Raw genomic sequence first — 21818 nt, 5'->3', positions numbered from 1 at the left:
TGAAATTATCAATTTCCCCCACCTTAGTAGCAATATACCAACTTCAACTGCATATGGGATATACATTTCCCTACTTATTCGGTATTCAAGAGCTTGCAGCTCCTACTCAGACTTTGTAAAACGTCACCAGTGTCTGAGCAGAAAGTTGTTGAACCAGGGATATGTCAAAGAACGTCTCGTCCTTTTTCTAAAAAAAGTTCATTGGAAGGTACCAAGGCCTTGTTGATAAATATTCAGTATCAACTTCTCAAATAATACACGATGGTCTTGAAGTATAGATTCTGGGTACTGACGTTGTTTATCATCTTAATTACGTGTTATTGTATTCTTTTAATTGTCTTTATGAATATTACTTTTACTGTTTAGTCGTTTTTTGTGATATCCATTTGACGTGTCTCTGTACTTATACATCCCGTCATTGTGTTATTGTGCTATGGTACTTTTTTGTATTCTTGTCTTTCATTTTTGCTAGTGTGCCTTGTTTATATGCCTTTTTGTGTTTCTTTGTTACATATTTGTTTGTTTTTATAGTGATCAAGATAACAATACAATGTTGACTGCTGTACCCCTATTTTTGACATTTTTACCTATCGTGTCTGTTTGTTTTGTTCACACATCGTTGTCAATATATTGAAATTTTATGCGACTGTCATACAAGTGAGAGGTTTAGCTAGCTATAAAACCAGGTTTAATCCACCATTTATACATAAGAAAATGCCTGTACCATGTTAGAAATATGACAGTTGTTATCCATTCGTTTGATGTGTTTGAGCTTTTGATTTTGCCATTTGATTAGGCACTTTCCGTTTTGAATTTTTCTCGGAATTCAGTATTTTTGTGATTTTAATTTTCAATATATATAAAGGATGCACACTAACCACTGTCCAATTGTGATGTGCATCTATTTGTGTTACACAGTTATTTTACAGTTTATGATGAGTTATTGTTCTTGTATCATGAAATTAATTATTGAAATGGTTCCGATTTTTTCAATTTTTTCACCTATTACAGGAGAACTGTGAAAGGTAAAAGATAATAATGTAATATTTAATAATATGTAATGTTATATCACCACTAGTTATCCGATGGAGAATGTCCGTCATTAAGTTGTTACATGTTGAAAATTAGATATGGCTGCATGCTAATTAACATTAGCGACAGATAAAATACCTGATTTAAAATGTACACCATCTACTTGCCACTATACATCATGTACTGTGTGTTTACTGTTTGATCTTACATGATTTTGCCTTATATTACAGTTATTTGATTTTTGTTTTATATATGCATGTAAAATTAAAGATATATAATCAGCTACTTCATTTATATGATTTTAAGTTTTTTAATAAAATAGCACCATTACAAACGCAATCCCAATTTAATATTCTTGTTCGTGTCTTAAATTAAAACAAATCTATTTTCTTTTTTTAGAAAGTTACCTCTGATAATATAAACATCCTCAAAAAATACGTCATTTTGTGTGACGTTGGTCCATTCATGTAAAGCGCAGTTCATTTCGTTTGTGGTGTCCTGGTGAACTGTCGTAAGGTGTCCGTTTTATCCTGCGGTTTATATGTTGTAATGTACTATTATATTATTTATTAATGTATTTCTCAGTGCTGAGAGTTCTTGTGTTTGTTTGTACTGTATTCCTGTCACGTGGTGTTGTCATTTTAGCGATATTTATAACATTGCCATATAAGTGAGAGGTTTGGCTAGCCACATAACCAGGTTTAACCCACCATTTTTGCTTAAACTGTCCTTTACCTAGTCAAGAATATGGCAGTTGTTACCTACAGTCCATTTCTATGTATGTTGGCGTTTGCTTTTGTTGTAGTTCAGTGGTTCTGTTGTTCCGTTTTTTTCCTCTCATCGTTGATGTGTTCCCCTCGTTTTTTTTTTACCCGGATTTGTTTTTGCTTAATCGAATGATGACTATTGAACAGCGGTATACTACTGTTGCCTTTATTTATAACCCTAGACAAAGCCGCCGACCAGCGAAAGCTATATTTTTATATAGCCTATGTGTTCGAGTGGTCTAGGGCGCTGGACACAATGCAGACGGTGTTGGCACGTGCACGATGTCACAGAAGTAAGGGTTCTAATGCCGGTGATGGGAGAACATAAATTTGCTAACGCAAATTTGAATATCTAACATTGTTGGGCTAAATATGAGACGAATTATATATTTATTATGGTGTTAGCCAGGTATAAGCAAGTGTTATCCGAGGGAGAATGTCTGTCATAAAATTGTCACATGTTTAGACGTGTATAATAAAATTATAATTTGATGTGGCGGCATGATGATTAACATTATCCTTCTTTACAACAAACGAAATAGATGAACTGAAAGTACGCCATCTACTTGTCACTATACGTCATGTACTGTGTTACAACCCTAGATGAAGGTATAATACCACCAAATCATAGCACGTCACATCCGGTTGCATACGAAAAAGGGTCGAAATAAAATATTCTCTTGAATTTGACATTTGTAGTCATAAACATTTATCTTCGGTGTGTTAAAGCACCATTTTTTTTCAATTTGGTGTTTCTATAGAATATACTTGAAACTTGAGGTTTAATGGATAGTAAAGCTTGTACACAAGGAAAAAAGAGTGAAAATTTGATTGGTTAATTTCCAGTGATGTTTTTGTCTTATATGCAATGGAATGTTATAAGAAATGTTGTCTGTAGTACTGGACAGAAAAAAAATTTACTCATGCCAAGTATTTCTTTATTTGAAACAAAGATAAATTCTACACATTTATTTGAATACGCAAATTTAACAAAGACTGATAGGTGAAAAACAATGGTGGTATTACGAGGAAAGTCATTAAATCGACCACGGAAAGCTTTATTTTTATGTAACCTAGGTGGTCGCCTGGTCAATCGCTGGACACGGTGCAGAAGAAAAAATTCGAATACCAATGAGAGAGGAACAAATATTTGCTAACACAAATTTCAAGATCTAATATTTTGGGCTTAATATGAGACGAATTATATATATATTTATATGTATAAAAATATCTTACTCAGGAAAAATGTTCAGAAGTCAAGATCACAAAAATGTCAACTAAACTAAAACCTTTATTAAACTCTTATATGAGTTGGTGTCTGTTAACCTATGAAATAATATTAACAACCTGACATAATTGATAAAATGTGAACAGCAAAACAAATAGCAACATACTTTTTATATGTTGTAGGTGCTTAGGTCAAACACCTGCCGAGGATGCAAACTGGCACATGACACATACCAATACCAATACACCAAAAGGAAATTTGGACACAATAATTTGGCTTTTAAAGAAGCATACAGGTTTACAGAAAGATAGGGTAAATCTGTTTGTTCAGAAATTCTATTACCGTACGTCGTACATGATCAGGTGGCTCGACAGTCCTTTAAGTGATTAAATGTACATAAGCAAATGAATTTAAAAAAAAAAAATCGTACTTTACGCCTTTAATTTACCAAACTAAAACAGTATTGGTAACCGATCTTTCTTAAGCTATAGGTGGTGCAAAATTGCCAATGTTTGTATAGATTATTCATGGAAAACACGATTTTGTTTCAAAGAAAGAAACCTTAACGATAGAAGATAAAATATTAAAAGAAAGCTATAATGATGGACTTTCAAAATATAAAATGAAAAAAATCAGGGTTACATGACTCGTTTTCTTGCTACAAAACAAAATAGTTACATTCAGAACACATTACAATATAAAAATATACATATTTTCTTCACTATTTTGAAATATAATGAATGAATGCCTATTTTGTCTCAAAATGTGCACATTTTTCAAAAGATCTAGACCAATTGTTTTCTGTTATTCACAATCCAAGATGTTCGAAGACACCCAAGCTACCTTAAGTATCGTTCAAAAGCAGAGACGAGATTTTTTTTTGAAAGCATCTTGGTTAATGACTTTAACACACGAATCCACTATGTCATTAATCATTCGAAAGCTTTTTTTTTGCCTTTCAATTTCATTTTTTGAAAAGCATCTTATTTAAAAAAACTTTAAAGCACCTACCAACAACAGCTGGATCTATATATTATCCGAACCCTGAGGTGAGTAAATTGTTCAAAAAACATCTTAGTTAGTGACTTTAAAGCACCAAACTATAACAGCTATATTTTATATCTTTCGAAAGCTAATTGCTGATACTTTCTCAGTTCTCAAAAACTCGCACGGTGCAATTTCCGTTTAATCCCAGTAGTAGGTAAAGGGCGGCCATTCCTACATTTAGCAAGATTAACAGGTGTGAGATGATTACCAGTGAGACAATTCTACACTAAAGACTAATTGACGTAGATGTTACCTAATAATAGGCTCTGTATGGCCTTCAGAAATGAACAAAACATATACTACATAGTACGCTATTAAAGGCACCGACATGATAAAGTATAAAACAGTTTAAGTAAGAAAATCAATTGCCTCATTACTGCACAAAATAACAAACCAAACAAATATATGATATATGGCAACAAACAACAGCCACTGGGTTAGAGGCTCTTGAATTGGAAAGACACATACGGAATGTAAAACAGGTTTGTGAGAGCTGAGCCCTTCTTTTATCTGGGATGATTATGATAACCACCCCATTCCTGTGATAGTAGTGTAACAACACAACATACAAACAATCTATAACAACTGATACGAAACACAAATAAAGACTCAAACAAACACAAAATACACAAGGTACCGATCTGATTACTCGCAGAAACTGAAAGCAGTAAAAAATGACTAAAAAAATATTCATCCAAAACAAAAAATAAATCATTACAAATCCAATGGATTAATTATAAAGACGTTTAAAATAGTCTAGGAAAACATTACTATGTGCATTGCCAAAATATATGAATAAAACATGAAGTAGAACCATGAGTTTGTCTCTATAGCAACACTAATTAATTATGTTTTATTTCAATCATAGCAAATCGATGTTAGGAGCGATAACAACAATAACAGATTGTTATTACTGTCTTCAGTTGATAAGCATTAAAAATAGGTTTATGAAAAGGATCGATACGCCTAGAAGCAGCGTTTTTCTATTTTGAATGAATGATATATAACATAATATAATAACTCTAATATTCATAAATTAAGAGATTAATTGGGCAAAATAAGTCTAAAACTATCATAGAAACTGTTATAAAGCAAAATAGTCTTCGGGGAGTCATTATTTATATACAGGAGAAGGAAATATTTTCAGAATTTTGAACCATAATTACTGATTATAATTATAGAAACAGTTTAGACTCTCTTATTTCTTTTATCTCTTTTTGATGTTGTAGTATCATTTTAAAGATATTGTTGCAATGGAAATGATCAAAGCAGTCGAAAGCGGAGACGTTACAGAATTGCAAAGGTAAATAATATAAATTAATCTCAATAAACGGTTAGTTATCTACGTTATCAGAATTTGCAAAAGTGTAAAATGCCATTTTCTACATAAGGAAATTCCTGTACCAAGTCAGGAATATGACAGATATTTCCCATTCGTTTGGTGTGTTAAAGCTTTGATTTTGCCAATTGTTAAAGGGCTTTCCGTTTTAAATATTATTTGGAGTTTTGTATTTTCATTGTTTTACTTTTAAAGAGTTACATTTCATTTCATATTCAGACGCATAAATGGTGACCAAAAAAGTTTACCGAAAGTTAATAGACCAAAGTTGATTTACATTCTTTGAAATGTATGAGATGATTAATGTCGACAAGAAATGAGATGTCAGATAATTTTCAGTGCCAAAATCTTCTCTTTTAATTCAGAATACTGAGCTGTCATTAAAAATCAGTAGAATTAATATCTCAGAATGAATTGTAAAAAAATGTGCCCACACCAAACAACACGAGCAATATTTGAACTGTATAATGCAGTTTAAAATGTGTTCTATAACTAATCTTTCAGTGCTTTTAACTAGTTCCTTTACTACTATCAAAGAACTTATCATTAACTTTTGTAATAAAACGTATGAAAATAGTGGAATAAACTATTGTTGGAGTGTTTTAGATAAACTACATGCTCTTGAAGGTCCTTTTGATTCTATTGACAGTTTTGACTTTTCAACTTATTACACTACACTTCTACAGGTGTAATACCACCATTGATTTTTCCCTATTAGTCTTTGTTAAATTTGCAATATGCATTTTCTATTGTGTATATAATCTATGTCTATTATATATACGTAACAAGGACAGGTTGTATCATCAAGGTTCATATTATAGGCAAATATTTACTCACCATATCTTTGAAATAACTACTTTTTTGGAATCAAAATTATAAATCCTACTTTTTATGAATGAATTACACATTTCCTTTCAAATAAGTTTTAACGAGTAGCACGTGGCAAAAGATCACTCGACCAGAAATTAAATGTAATAGAAATTAACATAACGAAAGATCGGAGTGAAATGCTATAAAATCGAAACTGCTTAAAGTATACAGGTAGCTCTTGTGAGAAAAAAAAAACAGAGAGAATTAATACTTTATTTATTTATTGACTTATATTCAAATGATTATCAATGATTATATATGGTGTGATGTATAAATATATAGATCAATGATAACTACATAGATAGATAATAATTATTAAGATAAATGTTATGCTGAGCCTGACTCAGCTAGTTTAACCAAGGGCTAATCGCAATCTCGGTAAATTATAAAAATAACAACTTGTATTTGAAGATTGTAGATTATAATCCACCAGAAGGGATACAACAGTTTTTACAGAGTGTGTATTGTTTGGTAAACTGAAAGAAATAAAAATACAATATTTTACAATATGTTCGAATGAAATATATGAACGTTAAATGCAATATTAAAAATCGAGTCAAAAACGAAAGTAGAATTTGCAATTCAACGAAATAAACAATTACAGTTCGTATTTGTTGAATAAACGTGTAATTCATGTTAACGGAAATAAAAGAATATATATTTAACAGTTTATAATCGATTTGGAACGTTATTGACGGTGATTTATCACAATATCCTCAGGATCAAATTTGTCGTGTCATCCATTTGCAATTGAAAGTCGAGGAAGAGACAGTAAACGGCAGTTCACACGGTTAAGTCCAGATTCAATTCCGGATAATATGGATGTCTGAAAATACAATCCAATAAACGTTATAATTAATATTATTGTCAACGTCTGATGTCTAACTGATATCACTATTTCAAATATATAACACACTTGAATATCTCACTATATAAATCCATAGTATCACTATTAACATAAAATTGTATACAGTCGTTCTCTGTGTGAAGAATCATGTCCGCGATTGGTCGTGTGTAGATGGTGGCTTTTCCATTTACGATGAAAGCTGGTGTTAAGATTAACAGATTCTCTGGATCCGTCGATACCGGTACCATAGGTCTAGAGTTCACTATTGCCGAATACTTTGCCATTAACGTGTTGCGCACGTCATGCGTTAAGGCTTCTTCCGGTTGCATTTAAAAGCATAGAATCAAGTATTCTCCTGGCGATACCAATCATTCTCTCCCATGCCTTACGTCGAATGCAATCTATTTCTTCTCCGTAAACTTTGTGTTGTGCAGACATTAAAAAGAAGTTTTCTGCATTTGAAAAGCTTTCTAGAGAGGTCACTTATTCTGCCTGTTTGACCCATGTAAACGGGAGAAACGTTCCAAAAAAGCTATCGCTCGCACAAGTGATGTCCAGTTGGAGAATCGCTGAAAACAATCAGTTCCGATACCTTTACATTCTGCTCTTGCACATGTCTTTGCAACATTGGCAGTTGCATGGATTTCTCCATTGTCCTCTGGATCGATAAGTTGATATTCGTCCTTGGAATTTTCTTTCTGTTCTGAGGCAAGAAGTTGTCTCGGTCCCAGAAACCACTCACTACTATGAATTTCGTAGGCTGGTACGGACCTTGTTCCTGAATCTGCGGGATTACGGTTAGTTGGTACATAATTCCATTGACTTGGAGAGCTAAATTTCCTTATTTCCTCTACTCTATTAGCGACGTAGATAAAGAACCTTCTTGTCTCGTTACTGATGTAACCTAAGACCACTTTACTGTCTGTGTATAATTTCACGGTGTCTATGTGTAAATCTAAATTATCCACGATGGTTTGTCTGATCTCAACTGCTAATACAGCAGCAGATAAATTAAGTCGTGGAATAATGTGACCACTTGTTGGTGCAACTTGTTTGGTTCACCACTACTGTCGGTCGTGCGTAGATATGCAACAGCTTCTATGGCTTTTTTAGACGCATCAGAGAAAACATGTAACTCCTTTGTGGCGGTTTTGCTGAGATACGGCACGTAGGTACGTAGAATGCGCAATGTTTCAATAGCTATTTAAGTATCTCCATTCAGTTGCTGTCTCATCAGAGAGAGGTTGGTCCCAATCGACAGTTTCTGAAACTATTTTCCTTAGTAGGAGTTTTCCTTGTATAATCACAGGCGCTTAAAATTCAAGAGGATCGTAGATGCTGTTTATCGTTGATAAAATCCCTCTCCGAGTGAGCGGTTTATTTTCTGATGACAATTGAAATAAGAAGTTGTCAGTGTTTACGTCCCAGCTGAGTCCAAGACTACATTGCAGGGGTTTGCTGTCGACATCTCAGTCTAGACCCTTGAGATTTGAAGCCAAATCACTGGCTTGGAATGCAGACATATCTTCCGCACAATTAGAGGCGAACTTGCGAAGCCTTAAGTTTCCATATTTTGCTAATGCTTGTTGTGTGTCCTTCATGAGCGTAACAGCTTCCTCTTTTGTAGGACATGACGTAAGACCGTCGTCGACATAGACATATCTTGTAACAAAGCTAGTCACTTGACTGCCGAACTTGTTCTGATGCATGAGCTGCTTTACTGAGTCCAAGCGTAGCAACGGCAGGTGACGGACTATTTCCGAAAACATGGACTCTCATGCGGTATTCGATAAGGTTCTCTTGTAGTTCGTTGTCTTTATGCCATAAAAATCTCAGATAATTTCTGTGGTCTTTTCTGACTACGAAACAGTGAAACTTGTGTTGAACGTCAGCAGTTACTGCAACCATTTCTTTCCTGAAACTCAACAGTACTCCCAAGAGATCATTGGTTAATTCTGGACCTGTTAACAGGACGCTGTTAAGTGATACTCCGTTACATTTAGCGGATGAATCGAACAGACCCCTAATCTGATCGGGTTTCTCCGGGTGATAAACACCAAATAATGGCAAGTACCAGCATTCGTCATGGTCGTCCAACGGTGGAGCAAGCTCTGCATTATTGTTGTCAAGAATCTTACTCATGAATGTGAGAAAGTGTTCCCGTTTTACTGGGTTCCTACTCAGACAGGCGTTTAACATATTTGCACGATGAAGAGCTTGTTGTCTATTGCTTGGCAATGGCTGTATTGGCACTCGGAACGGTAACGGTGCTACCCAACTCCCCTTCGAGTCCCTCACAAATTCGTGGTTCATCTGCCTCATGAACATTTTGTCTTCATTATGACATTCCAGGCTTATCAACGTCCCTTGTTTTTTCAAAGAGTGGCGATTGTAAATCTTTCTTAACGGGGTCTGTGTAATTTTCCCGGATGTAAAACTTGCTTATGCATGGTTGAAACGTTGACGGCTGTTCTGTAGGTAAAATGTTGGTAAATTTGACGATTATTCAAAAGGTACGTGCTGCTTGTTAATGCAAGTCTCTCCTATCACTACCCAACCCAGCTTCAATTGTTGTACATATGGAGTTTTTGGGTGGTCCTATGCGCTGGTCAGGAACGTGGTGTGCCTCTATAAGGTCTCTGCCAATTAAGAGAAGAATTTGGCACTGTTCCTCTATTGGTGGAATATTTCCTCTGAGTTCCTTTAAAAGAGGATGATGCATTGTGACTTCAGGAGTAGGAATTTCGTCCCTATTATTGGGAATATGATCACATTCTATAAGTACAGACATGTCAAATTTGTCATTACTATATAGTGATTCCATGACGAAACCTTTTCCTCTTTTCCCGGAGGTAACTACTCTGCCGGAGCATGTTAAAAGGGTATAGTTTTCCGTTTTATTTTGTACGGTAAAAAGACTAAAGAATTCGGGCGAGGCAAGAGACAGGTTGCTTTGGTCATCAATGATGGTGTACATCCGGATGACTTTGTTCTGGTTGTCCTTGTGATAAACATTCACAGGTAGTATTTTAGCACAGGATTTCCCGTTATATGTATCCTTGCAGATTTCGGTGCAGGTAGAATTAACTGAGGTTGACTTTGTTTTAGCCGATTCTGTTGGCTCCCCGCCTTGGGCTGGTCTAGGCGAACTATACTGAGAAAATGCAGGCGGTTGTTGTCTAGTTATATGAAGTGCGGTGGTGTGTTGTTTACTTCCACATTCTTAACAATTTATGCGTGCATTGAATTCCCGACTCCTGTGTGTGGTGAAATCGCAACACTTGTAACAGACATTGTTTTGTTTCAAAAGACCTTTGCGTTCCTGTATTGACTTGGCTCGGAACGCTTGACACTCATTTAAGGAATTTTTCGTATTGTGCAGAATACAAAGACCTTGTTTGCTGGCGTCTCCAGATTGCTGCTCAACCGCTGTTTTATGGGCACCACTTTAGTCTTAGGGTGAGAATTGAACCTTGGCGCAGCACCTTTTGTATTCGGTGTGACTTTTGACCCAAAGATGAACCCAGGATCGTTTTTAATTTTGCTAATTTCACTGATGAATACAGATAACTCTGTGAAAGGCGGAAAGGCAACGTCGTGGTTCAATTTTTATCTGAAGTCCCTATGACAGTTTTTCAATGATAGGGTTTATTCCAGACGGTGAGTCAAAATAAGCCAGCACACATCCCAGCTTGGGATTTTCGTAAAGATTGGAAAGTTGACAAATTTACTCTTCGTCAAGCCTCTTCCATAATCTTTGTATGCCTTAATTAGTAGGGTTATTGGCGTTCGACGCTCTTATGCTACATGTAATGGCATGTTTAGCAGACTCTGGCCCGAGCCACTTGATCAGTAGGTTTATCTGTTCAGAGTCCGATACTTGTAACTCGTCTGTGACGTTTGTGAAGCTAGCTTTCCATGTATGGAAGGATTCTGCCCAGTCGTTAAAGTTTGTTAATCGGGAGAACAGCAGGTCCTTACGTAGGAGAAATCTAGTTATCTCCGATGTAGGGTTGATTTGTTGCTGGTGTGCAACAGTGATCTGTTCTGAAACACCCTGTTTTTGGTGTTCAGCAAGGATCTCCTCTGAAACGCCTTGTTTTTGTATGCCAGTTACTGCTCCCAGATCTGGGAATAAAGTCTTGAGACTTAGTATTCGTAGGCGAGACAGCAGGTGTTTGTGATGGCAAGTTCAAAGCCACTGATGGCAAGAACTTCACGACTTAGCTCAATCTTAACAGGAATTTGTTTTATCTTTTGAGGGCCTGTCACTTCCTGTACGGCATTTGGTTCAGGATGTTTATTGATGAAATCTTGAACACGTTGGAGTAGGTCTTCCGTTTCTACAGGAAGATCGTCTAACGCTTGGCTGTCGTCATATTCTAGGACACGAGCCTCGGCTTCTGCGGCTGCAGCTTCTCTCCGTGCTTCAAGAAGGATTAATTTGGCTCTCAGCTCGGCTTTTTCCCGGCTTACACGTGCTGCCTCTGGTTTCATTTGCTTTCCTACGTATGGTCTCTTGTTCTGCTTCCTGTTTCATTTCGGCCTTTTGACGTGTGGCTTCCTGTTCAATTATAGCCTTTTTACGTGCGGCTTCCTGTTACATTTCAGCCTTTTCACGTGTGGCTTCCTGTTCCATTTCAGTTTGTTTGAACAGAGCTTGTTCCTCTAACATTGCCTCCTGTTGAAAGATCAGTGCATGTTGTTCGACAAAGGCTAATTTTTATTTAGCAGCTTCTGCTTTGGCACGCTTCCTCAGTGCTAGGCTTGACATGTCAGACACGTTAGAGCTACCGCTGTGTGAGGTTTTCTAACCTTTTGAGGTCCCCGTTTTAGTGGATTTAGCCTTTGTCAGGGCGAGTCGATGTTCGTGCATTGTTTCTATTGCTAGGTCTACTTTTGACAGTAGAATATCCAATGTGAGATTACAGGCGTCAATGTCCTTAAGACTGTCCAATGTTCTGGTCCTTTTCAGAAAGTCCAGGTATTCATCTGTGAGCCTACGATAATTCGTACAGGCTTTAACAAGTTTGTCCTGGGCTGTTAAGAGTTGCTGGAGCTCGCTAGGAGGCGTGGTGACTTCCAATAACTGGGATTCTATATCTAAACAGAGGGCCTCTAGTTCCTTACAGAACTTGTCACGTTTTTCTGTAATAGCTCCTTTACCTTTTTCTGTCAGGTCACGTACTCGCCTAGTCTCGGGAAATTCATATGAAAGTTAAATGCAATATTAAAGATCGAGTCAAAAACGAAAGTAGAATTTGCAGTTCAATTTAAAGAAATAAAAAAATACAGTTCGTATTTGTTGAATAAACGTGTCATTCATGTTAACGGAATTAAAAGAATATATATTTAACAGTTTATAATCGATTTGGAACGTACTTGACGGTGATTTGTCACAATATCCTCAGGATCAAATTTGTCGTGTTATCCATTTGCAATTAAAAGGCGAGGAAGAGAAAGTAAACGGCAGTTCACACGGTTAAGTCCAGATTCAATTCTGGAAAATATGGATGTCTGAAAATACAATCCAATAAACGTTATAATTAATATAGTTGCGAACGTGATCCAGCATAGATATTAATTATTTATAATGTTAGTTTTTTTTCTTCATTTGCAATTTCTCCGACAAATGTAAAAATGCGGGGCCTCCTTAGGTTTGAGGTAACAGATGATAATAAGTAAAATGTGTTTACAATTTAAAAGAAAAAAAATATTGCACTTTTCAAAAAATTGTGCAGAATTTATCTTTGTTTCAAATAAAGAAGTACTTGACATGAGTATAGTTTTATCCTATCCAGTAGTACAGACATAATTTCACATAACATTTCGTAGCATGTAAGAAAATAACCATCACTGGACGTTAACCAATCAAATGTTCACCCCTTTTTTCCTGTGTAAATGCTTTAGTAACCATGTAAACTCAAGTTTCCAAAATATTCTATAGAAACACCAAATAGAAAAATAATGGTGCTTTGAAACACTCAAGATACATGTTAATGACTCAGAAATGTTTTACTGCAATGACATGTAGGATTAATTTCCCATAATCTACGGAAGCCCTGGAGTGCCATGCAAAAATAAAATTATAACTTGTGCGCACAAGTTAGTAATGAATTTCAAGGCTGTGACGTACTATGATTTGTTGGTATTACAATTACACAATCTTATCAAACAAATGTTTTCTTGAAATGGTCATTTGGTAATCTGAATGCAAATATATTTGCTACAACTCAGTTAAAGCTTTTTTTCTCTCATGAGAAAAGTAAATATGCTAGATCTACTTACTGAAGGTGTGATGAGATGATTGAAGATGTTAATTTTCTCCTTGATAATATTTATGTACGTTTCGGCGATAAAGTTCATCGACGGGTTGTATGTATTAATATGGGCACCAAATGCGCTCCTTTTAGTTATGTCTGCTTGTTGTGATCATACATCTTTGCTAATGTAATGACATTTTGAGCGATTGTTATACAAGTGAGAGGTTTTAATAAGCTATAAAACCAGATTCAATCCACCATTTTATACATCAGAAAATGCCTGTAGACGGTCAGGAATATGACTGTTGTTATCCATTTGTTTGATGTGTAGGAGCTTTTGATTTTGCCATTTCTTTGATGACTTTCTGTTTTGGATTTTCCTCGGAGTTCGGTATTTTTGTTATTTTACTTTGTACTATTATGAATCAACACTTACCGTTATCTTGATCCTATGTTTTCGCTTGATAATGAAGAATTTTCGAAATTTACTGCAGACATGTACCCAAAGGATCTTACTTTAAATACATCAAATACTTATACCTGTCCTTTCCTAGATTTAGATATATCAGTTTATCGCGGGAAACTCTACCTTAAATTTACAACAAAAAGGACGATTTTTCATTCCATATTGTGAATTTTCCTTTTTGTACGCTGGTGTTCCTTTGACACCTTCGTACGGTGTTTATATATCACAAATCGTTCGCTATTGCCATGTCTGTTGTGACGTTTCAGATTTCAATGAAAGTAACCTATGTATTACTGCTAAATTATTAAGTTAAAGATTTCCTTACGAAAAATTACTTAAAATCTGTATTAAATTTTTTCCATAGATATAAGAATTTGGTTTTGAAGTTTGGTTATATCTGTAGAAAACTTATTATTAACGGGAAAGCACACCCTGTTTACGGTGATGTCGTTGACCGAGCCCGGAAATTTAAAAATGATCCGGATAAATTAAAAGATATTCTAAAAGGTTACTAATTCAACACTATAATTAGGTCTTTGAATTATTTTGTTATCAGTAAATTAAAATCTAACTAAATATTATTTATATGTATTTGCACATGCATTGCTCTACAATCTGTCGATATCTGTAACTTGGCATTGTACAAGGTCATGCTTTTCTCTAACTGTTTATGACTTCTTTACACTAAATACATTGGATGTTGGATATGCATTGATTGGTATTTTTGTCTAAGGTGCATGCCTTTTTCTATTAGTTTTTATTGTCTTTGAACTAGCTGGAAGTAGGTGTAAGTACTCTTAATTATGTACTTAGTGTCTTTTTGTTGAGGGGATGTAAAAGTGCCTTGCCCCATGCACTCCGTGTTTTTGTTACTTGTTTTTGTGCTTTGTGTCGATCTGAAGTGTTAAGCCCTATCAACTGATTCTTATAGTTTGTTCATATGTTGTACTGTTACACAACTGTTTGAGATTAGGGAGAAGTTTGCGCGGTTGCTCACATGTTTAACCCCACCACATTCTACATGTGCTTGTCCAAAGTCATGAGCCTGTAATTAATTGGTTGATGTTTGTTGCTGTTTATCATATGCGTTGTTTGTTAATTGTTTTGTACTTCTTGTATTGTTCTGTTGCACCACTCTCCCATGATTAAGGGGAGGGTTCGGCATCCTCTGACATGATTAACCCACACATTCTGTATTTACCTGTCCCATGTCAGGAGCCTGTAATTCAGTGGTTGTCGTTTGTTGCTGTATATCATATTTGTTTTTCGTTCATTATTTTGCACGTAAATCAGGTCGTTAGTTTTCTCGTTTGAATTGTTTTACATATGTCATGTCGGGGACTTTTATATACTACCCATTACTTTATGTTTAGACATCACTGGCTGTCGAATGTGTTGGCTCTAGCGTTTATAGTAAAGGTAAATCAAGAAAAACTTTTCAAAGGCACAAGATTTATAATGTGAATTGTCGATGGTTGTGTATGTAAATTTATATACTTTTAAGCGTATTTTCACCTCTGTCTTTTATTTCTCGGTACATACATATATTTATTTTTTGGATTTGATCAACTGTTATTGCTTTGCAGTTTTAATAATATGCAAGACTTAGCGCACATTTCATGCTACTAAACCAAATAAATGCAACTTAAACCGAATGGTGAATTTCCAAAAGCCCTTAGCAAAAATACTTCCAAATCTAATCATTGATTTTAATAGTTACTTTGAGAAAAGATGTAATCCTTAATCTAATTTATTCAATTTTTTCGTACACTTGACAAAGTAATTGTAATTCAATCAAAGTCATCGGACCAATCTCTGATAGTCAACCAACTCCTGATGGCGTCCAATAAGTGGTTACTACGAGGGTTGTCCGTAAAGTTCGTGGACAAGCTGAAGTCTGCGTAAAAATAGCATTTCAGGTAAATTCTTTTTGCATATTTGTAATCCTGAACTATATCCTAGTTCGGTTATATCAATATTTGTCCAATTTTCAATGCGAAATAATAACACTTACTTCATATAAATATAAGCAATAGGGACCTGGAGCACCGCGAAAATATCACATAACATGCAGGCTGGTGTTTTCATATTTTTGTTATTTTAAGTTTCAAAATCCGCCAAAATATACATGAAACTTACATTGTGACGTCGACAATAGTCTTGACGTTACACCTGCTAAATTTGAATGGTCAAAATTTCGAAATGGCGGATAATCTCGATTTGAAGCATTGAATCCAGAATCGGCATCACTGAAAAAAAGGAAATTTACGGAAAAGGTGGAGCAGCGGGCGGTTATAAAGTTTTGTGTAGACATCGGAAAAACGCCAACAGAAACACACAAATTCTTAAAACAGTCTGAGAAACATAGCAAAGTTAGTCGTTCATTGGTATTCAAGTGGCACAAAAGGTTTGGGGACGGAAGAGACAATTTGGAAGACGATGAGCGGGAAGGTAGGCCATCTTTCAGGAAATCAGATGCGATAAAAAATGAAGTTCTGAACGTTATCAACAGTGACCGGCGACTAACAGTTCGCGAAGTTGCAGACAAATGTGACATTTCTAAGACTACAGCGCACCACATTTTAGCAAATGATTTAAATATGAATCGAGTATGTGCTAGATGGGTACCGCGACTTCTTACAGCAGAACATTTAACAAAAAGAATGGAATCGTCAAATCAATTTTAAAAAAGTTTCTCGTGGTGGCATACGATTTCTAGACAGAATAATTACAACCGACGAAAGCTGGTTTCATTACTACGATCCTGAAACTAAACAACAGTCAAGTCAGTGGAAAACTGTAACTCACCGCCACCAAAGAAGGCAAAGGTAACCAAATCAATGGGAAAGAATATGTTCATTCTCTTCATGGACCGAAAAGGAATGTTACTGACACATGCTGTACCCCGTGGCCAGACTGTTAATTCTGAATACTACTCCAAGGTATTTAACATAATATTTGCTTTTAAAAATAATGAACGATCTTAAATTAATAATTAAAACCTAAATAAAATGAAATAAACAGTTTAAGAAGGTGTTTATCAAAGAATAAAAAATAAATTATCAATCTTATTTTTAATTTAGATGCAATACGATTAAAAGTCCGTTTATTTTGTACTTTCAGGTACTGAGGCGAGATTTGGTTCAAGCTTTGAGAAAGAAACGCCCTTATTTAGCAGCCAACATAGAGCAAGTGATATTACACCAAGACAATGCACCGGCCCACACTTCTCTAAAAACTAATCTAGAAATTGATTTACTTGGATTCGAATGTCTGAAACATCCTCCGTATAGCCCTGACTTAGCGCCAATGGATTTTGCGGTATTCCCGCATATCAAATCTTTTCTCCGTGGACAAAGGTTCGACAATTAACAGAACAGTTTGAGAAAATATTTGATGACTGGTTAAAAAGATGTAAAAAATGTGTTGCTTTGAAAGGAGACTACGTTGAGAAAAGTTAAAATGTTGACGTCGTCGAACGTCTGAACGTCGGAAATATTTGTTTGGGTGCTCCGGGTGAGAGTTTCTTATGATTTTTAAATTGATGAAAATACGATTATTTAAGCAGGTACTGTAATAAAATTTTGTACACTTAATCAGTAAATCAGTAAATTAGTTATATACTTGTTTTATTCATTTCGGACGGGTAAGTAATATTTTATTGAGATTGTCTTTAAACTTTACGGACAACCCTCGTATATATCATATAGCTTTTTCAATATTACATCTGCATCGACACGAGACACCAATATAATCCCAATAGCTATGCTCGAGGGATTAAATTGGGTTGCGGTTTAATGCAGTGTGTGATATTGAAAAAAAACCCTACCATACAAACTAAATTATATACATATACCTCAAGTACAACTAATTTAGGTGTTGTTTTTTTTCATAAGATATGACGTAAAAGATATATAAGGGCTTTGTAACCTTGACTGATATCGATTATGTGACGTCATTCAGATATTGATATTAACACGGTTGGCTGATACAACATAATTAATTACCATCAATTGAATTCCAAATATAATTTACTTGTATTTAATACTAAGTTTATAATAAAAATATATAATATTCCATTGTAGCTTAATCATAGACTAAACACAATAGCCTTCACATTTGTAAGGACAAATTTAACTCCCCATTTATTTATTTACCAATTATAATAGTTTAGTAGCCCGACTTTGTAAACAATAACGTTAAATTATCTGCAGTAGTACAAGGTGTCAATAGTTTGCGAAATTGTTTGAAAATTTGTATATTTTAAACTCAGAAAGCGGTTCAAAAGGCTCCGACGTCTACCTTTTATTATTTCTTATAGAAGGCAAGATATGAAAACGGATATGAACATATCAGATCATGATGGTCGAACGGCATTACATGCGGCGGTTCAATGGAATCAAGAAAAAGTGATAGACTTTTTAATCAAGTGCAAGGTTTCGCCTTTTGTAAGATGGAGGTATGTATTTAGAAACTGTTTTGATAAAGCGATGAACAATTGGTTTTGATTTTGTTAAAATAAAAAAGGGCTTTTAACATTATTGAAACTTTTGGCAGCCTTTCTCATGTTTCTTATGTCAATTTCAATAGAAATAAAACAGAAGGTGTGTGGCTTGAGAGACTTCAACATTCGAAAGATTAATTTGAAAATATAGTCTGCAAAGAAACTTGAAACATATTTTGGATACAATAATAAGGAATGCCAAAAATTAAACACAGAAAATTAAATTGCTAAATCTGAAACATATATTCAAGAATGAAACAAATCAACATAATAGGAAACATAACAATTTCACAAAACCATACATACATTGCATCTAATATGGTGATAAAATAAAACAAAAGTAAAAAAATACTACATATACTGTAAGTCACCCAAGAGCAATTTGTCCTAAACCAAGATGTTTACTTACGAACACTCATGGAATTCGATATCTGCTCCCCGGAGTACCTCTATATGTGTATAAAATTTCGTCAGTTTTAGTGCTTGCTCTTATTCATATGATTTGTTTGATTTTTTTAGTCAGTAGTAGTGTAAGTCTGTGATGTATGTTTACACAGTTAAGGCTGCCGAATCTCAATTATTGTCACATTAACCTATTAGGTCTGTTTTGGTTCCTCACAAAATTTTGTCAACGAAAATAACTAAAAACAGCTGTCATACATACTTGATGTTCGTTATTTTTGTTATTTTAATTGTAAGCTAGATATAAAACCAGGTTTAATAACCCATTTTCTTCGGAAAGTCAGGAATGTAGCAGTTGTTGTTTTTCACTTGCTCCGTTAATTGAAAGCGTTTGATTTTGACAGTGTTTATGAAATTCCCCTTTTTGAATTTGCCTTGGAGTTAGGTATGTTTGTTTAACTTCTTGACTTTTAAAAAATTAATGTGGTAATCAGGATAAAATAGTTATAAAGTTTGCTTCGGCGGGGGCTTAACAAGTCCATCCAAGAAGAATTGATTCATGTTGTTCAAAAGGAAAATTCGGTAAGAAATAAGATAATATGGACAAATAATTATACTGAGACTTCATAATCAACAAATAAAAATGTTCTTAACTTCATTAATGAATCTAAAAATAAAGCCATCAATAGGGATAAACAGGTGGCTTAGAATCAAATACAGAAATACATAAACCTTATTGTACCATTTTTTTTCTAATATATGACTGAAAATAGATTATATATATCAATGTGGAAATTATTGCAATATATTATTCCACAAAAAGCTCGTTTTGCAATGAAAAATAACTTAGACTGATAAGTGTAATTTTTGATATTAAGAAGGAGATTATGCAAACTGTTTTCAATATTGTTCATAGGAGACTGAATTTTAGCAAAATATGTATGATCTCTTTAAAAGAATTTGAATATATATAACAGGGATGGGGTAATCGTAATCTGTAATCGTAATCGATTGTAATTGATTACATTTTTCCCAGTAATCGACAGTAATCTGTAATCGAAGACATCTTCGATTACATGTAATCGTAATTTAATCGATTACAGCAAAAATTATGATGTAATCATCGATTATTTTTCGATTACATTTCGATTACTTTAGTAAAACAGTTTGAAGAAATATAACATATATTAAATGAAAATATGTATGTTTTCATCACGTTATAGTACAGATAAAAGTAGAATGTATTAAAATGACTGAAGAGTTTATCAACTGCCTTATTTCTATCTTTTGTCTCAAGCTGCAATATGATCAACCAGAACCCCTACCAAATTTTACTTTATATCTAGCTTTTGAAACAAATGAATTTATGTGCTTGTAAATAATTCAAGACCTTTTATATTAAAATAAGAAAATAGATTTAAAATAAGAAATGAGTCTTAAGTTAAGTTCTGTACTACATTAAAGTAGTAAGTTTACTTGTATTTAAATTCCTTAAAGCATAATTTTCAATAAGAGTTGAAATTTAAGCTTAGAATAGATACACAGTTGATTCCTTATAATGTTATGATACAAAAATTAAGAAAGTACACAAAATCCTTACAACAATGAACCAATGGCTATGCATTGAAATTCTTTTTCAGGAATAGATACATGTATCCCATTTTGACACTATAAATATATATTGTTTATAAATTGAATAGAGAATAAAAAAATCTAAACAAACTTCTTGTCTTTACTAATCAGATGATCAAAGACTTCTAATCAATAAGATGCAGACTTTGTTTTCTTTTCAATTATTTCTAATTAAGAAGGAGATTTACATTATTTTGCCCCAGGTTATAAAGTGTACTCCATTGGCAGTTTTATAATCTGTAATTAGGGTGGTTATCCAAACAAAAGGATTAATTCATGCATGTCATTATAATTATAAATTTTGATCTTTAAAATTAGCTGAATTTTGTAAACTTAGATGTGGAACTTTACCTTTGTCTGTCGAGACGGGTCGTTATACGAAACCACCAATACCTTTAGAAGAAAGAATTTGTCCATTTTGTAATAATGCTAAAGAAGATGAGATACACTTTTTGATTAATTGTGACATTTACAGTGACTTAAGGTTTAATTTGTTTCACAGAGCTATGGTCATGGATAATTCTTTTTTTACAAAGTCAGATTTTAATCAATTTGTATTTTTAATACAGAATGTCGAATTACAATACGAGTTATCTACCTTGGTGCATAATATGATAAGAAGACGTCGCGCACTGAAAAGCAATCTACACTCTTGATTGTATATTTCCGTAAAAGCCAAAGTTACATTTAATTTATTCATTTTTCTAAATCATTTTATTCATGTTTTATTTATTTACTATTTTACTGAGAGGCTTTAAAAAATAATTAAAAAAAAAAAAAACCAAGATTATTTCAATTTATTCTTCGCAATCTGTTTATATAACCCCTTAAAATTTTTTTTTTATCACATATCATTTATTTTTTACTAATGTACGTCATACTTAATTGTGTCATTCCTATTTTAAGTTATTTTTTTTTTCTCTTTTATTTAATTAATGAAAAAATTGTGTAAAATTCGGATAATTTTAAACATTTTTGACATTTTACTACGTTTTACAATTTGTTTTTGTTAAATAGTTATATATTTGTATATATAGTGTCTCATAAGCCTGTCTAGGCTGGGTATTTGTCTTATTTATTGTTATGCAATGTATTTTATATAACCTGTATAAAAATCTGTAGACAAGTATGTGACACTTTAATAAAATAAATTATTATTATTATTACTAATTAATTATTCTACCTTTTTTACATTTTTTTCAGAGGAAAATTCCAACATTGTTATTAACTATGTTAAAATATACCTGTTTTTAATTAGTAAAAAACAAAAAGCTAACTTAAGTCAGTATGAAAGCAAAATTTATGAAAAAATCTACAATATAGATAAGTGTTTGATGCAATGCGATGTCATCTCTCATTCATGTTGAAAGCCAAAATTTCAAGAATTTTTGAATATTTCTGATCCTCAGTAAGAGAATCCA

The 21818-nt window shown here is 33.8% G+C and overlaps 1 protein-coding gene across 1 annotated transcript in view; it reads left to right on the top strand.

The window, feature by feature from the left end:
• Nucleotides 1-21818, top strand: part of LOC127726238 (alpha-latroinsectotoxin-Lt1a-like) — a 235827-nt gene that overhangs the window by 101609 nt on the left and 112400 nt on the right. The window contains exons 13-15 of the mRNA XM_052233545.1: nucleotides 3210-3339; nucleotides 5304-5377; nucleotides 18181-18318. Coding sequence (XP_052089505.1) covers nucleotides 3210-3339; nucleotides 5304-5377; nucleotides 18181-18318 — 342 coding nt within the window. The remainder of the gene's footprint in view (nucleotides 1-3209; nucleotides 3340-5303; nucleotides 5378-18180; nucleotides 18319-21818) is intronic.

The sequence above is a fragment of the Mytilus californianus genome, unplaced genomic scaffold, assembly GCF_021869535.1.
Source record: "Mytilus californianus isolate M0D057914Y unplaced genomic scaffold, xbMytCali1.0.p SCAF_17, whole genome shotgun sequence".
Lineage (NCBI taxonomy): Eukaryota > Metazoa > Mollusca > Bivalvia > Mytilida > Mytilidae > Mytilus > Mytilus californianus.
Note: the sequence above shows the minus strand (reverse complement) of the source record. Positions and strands in the feature narration are given on the sequence as shown.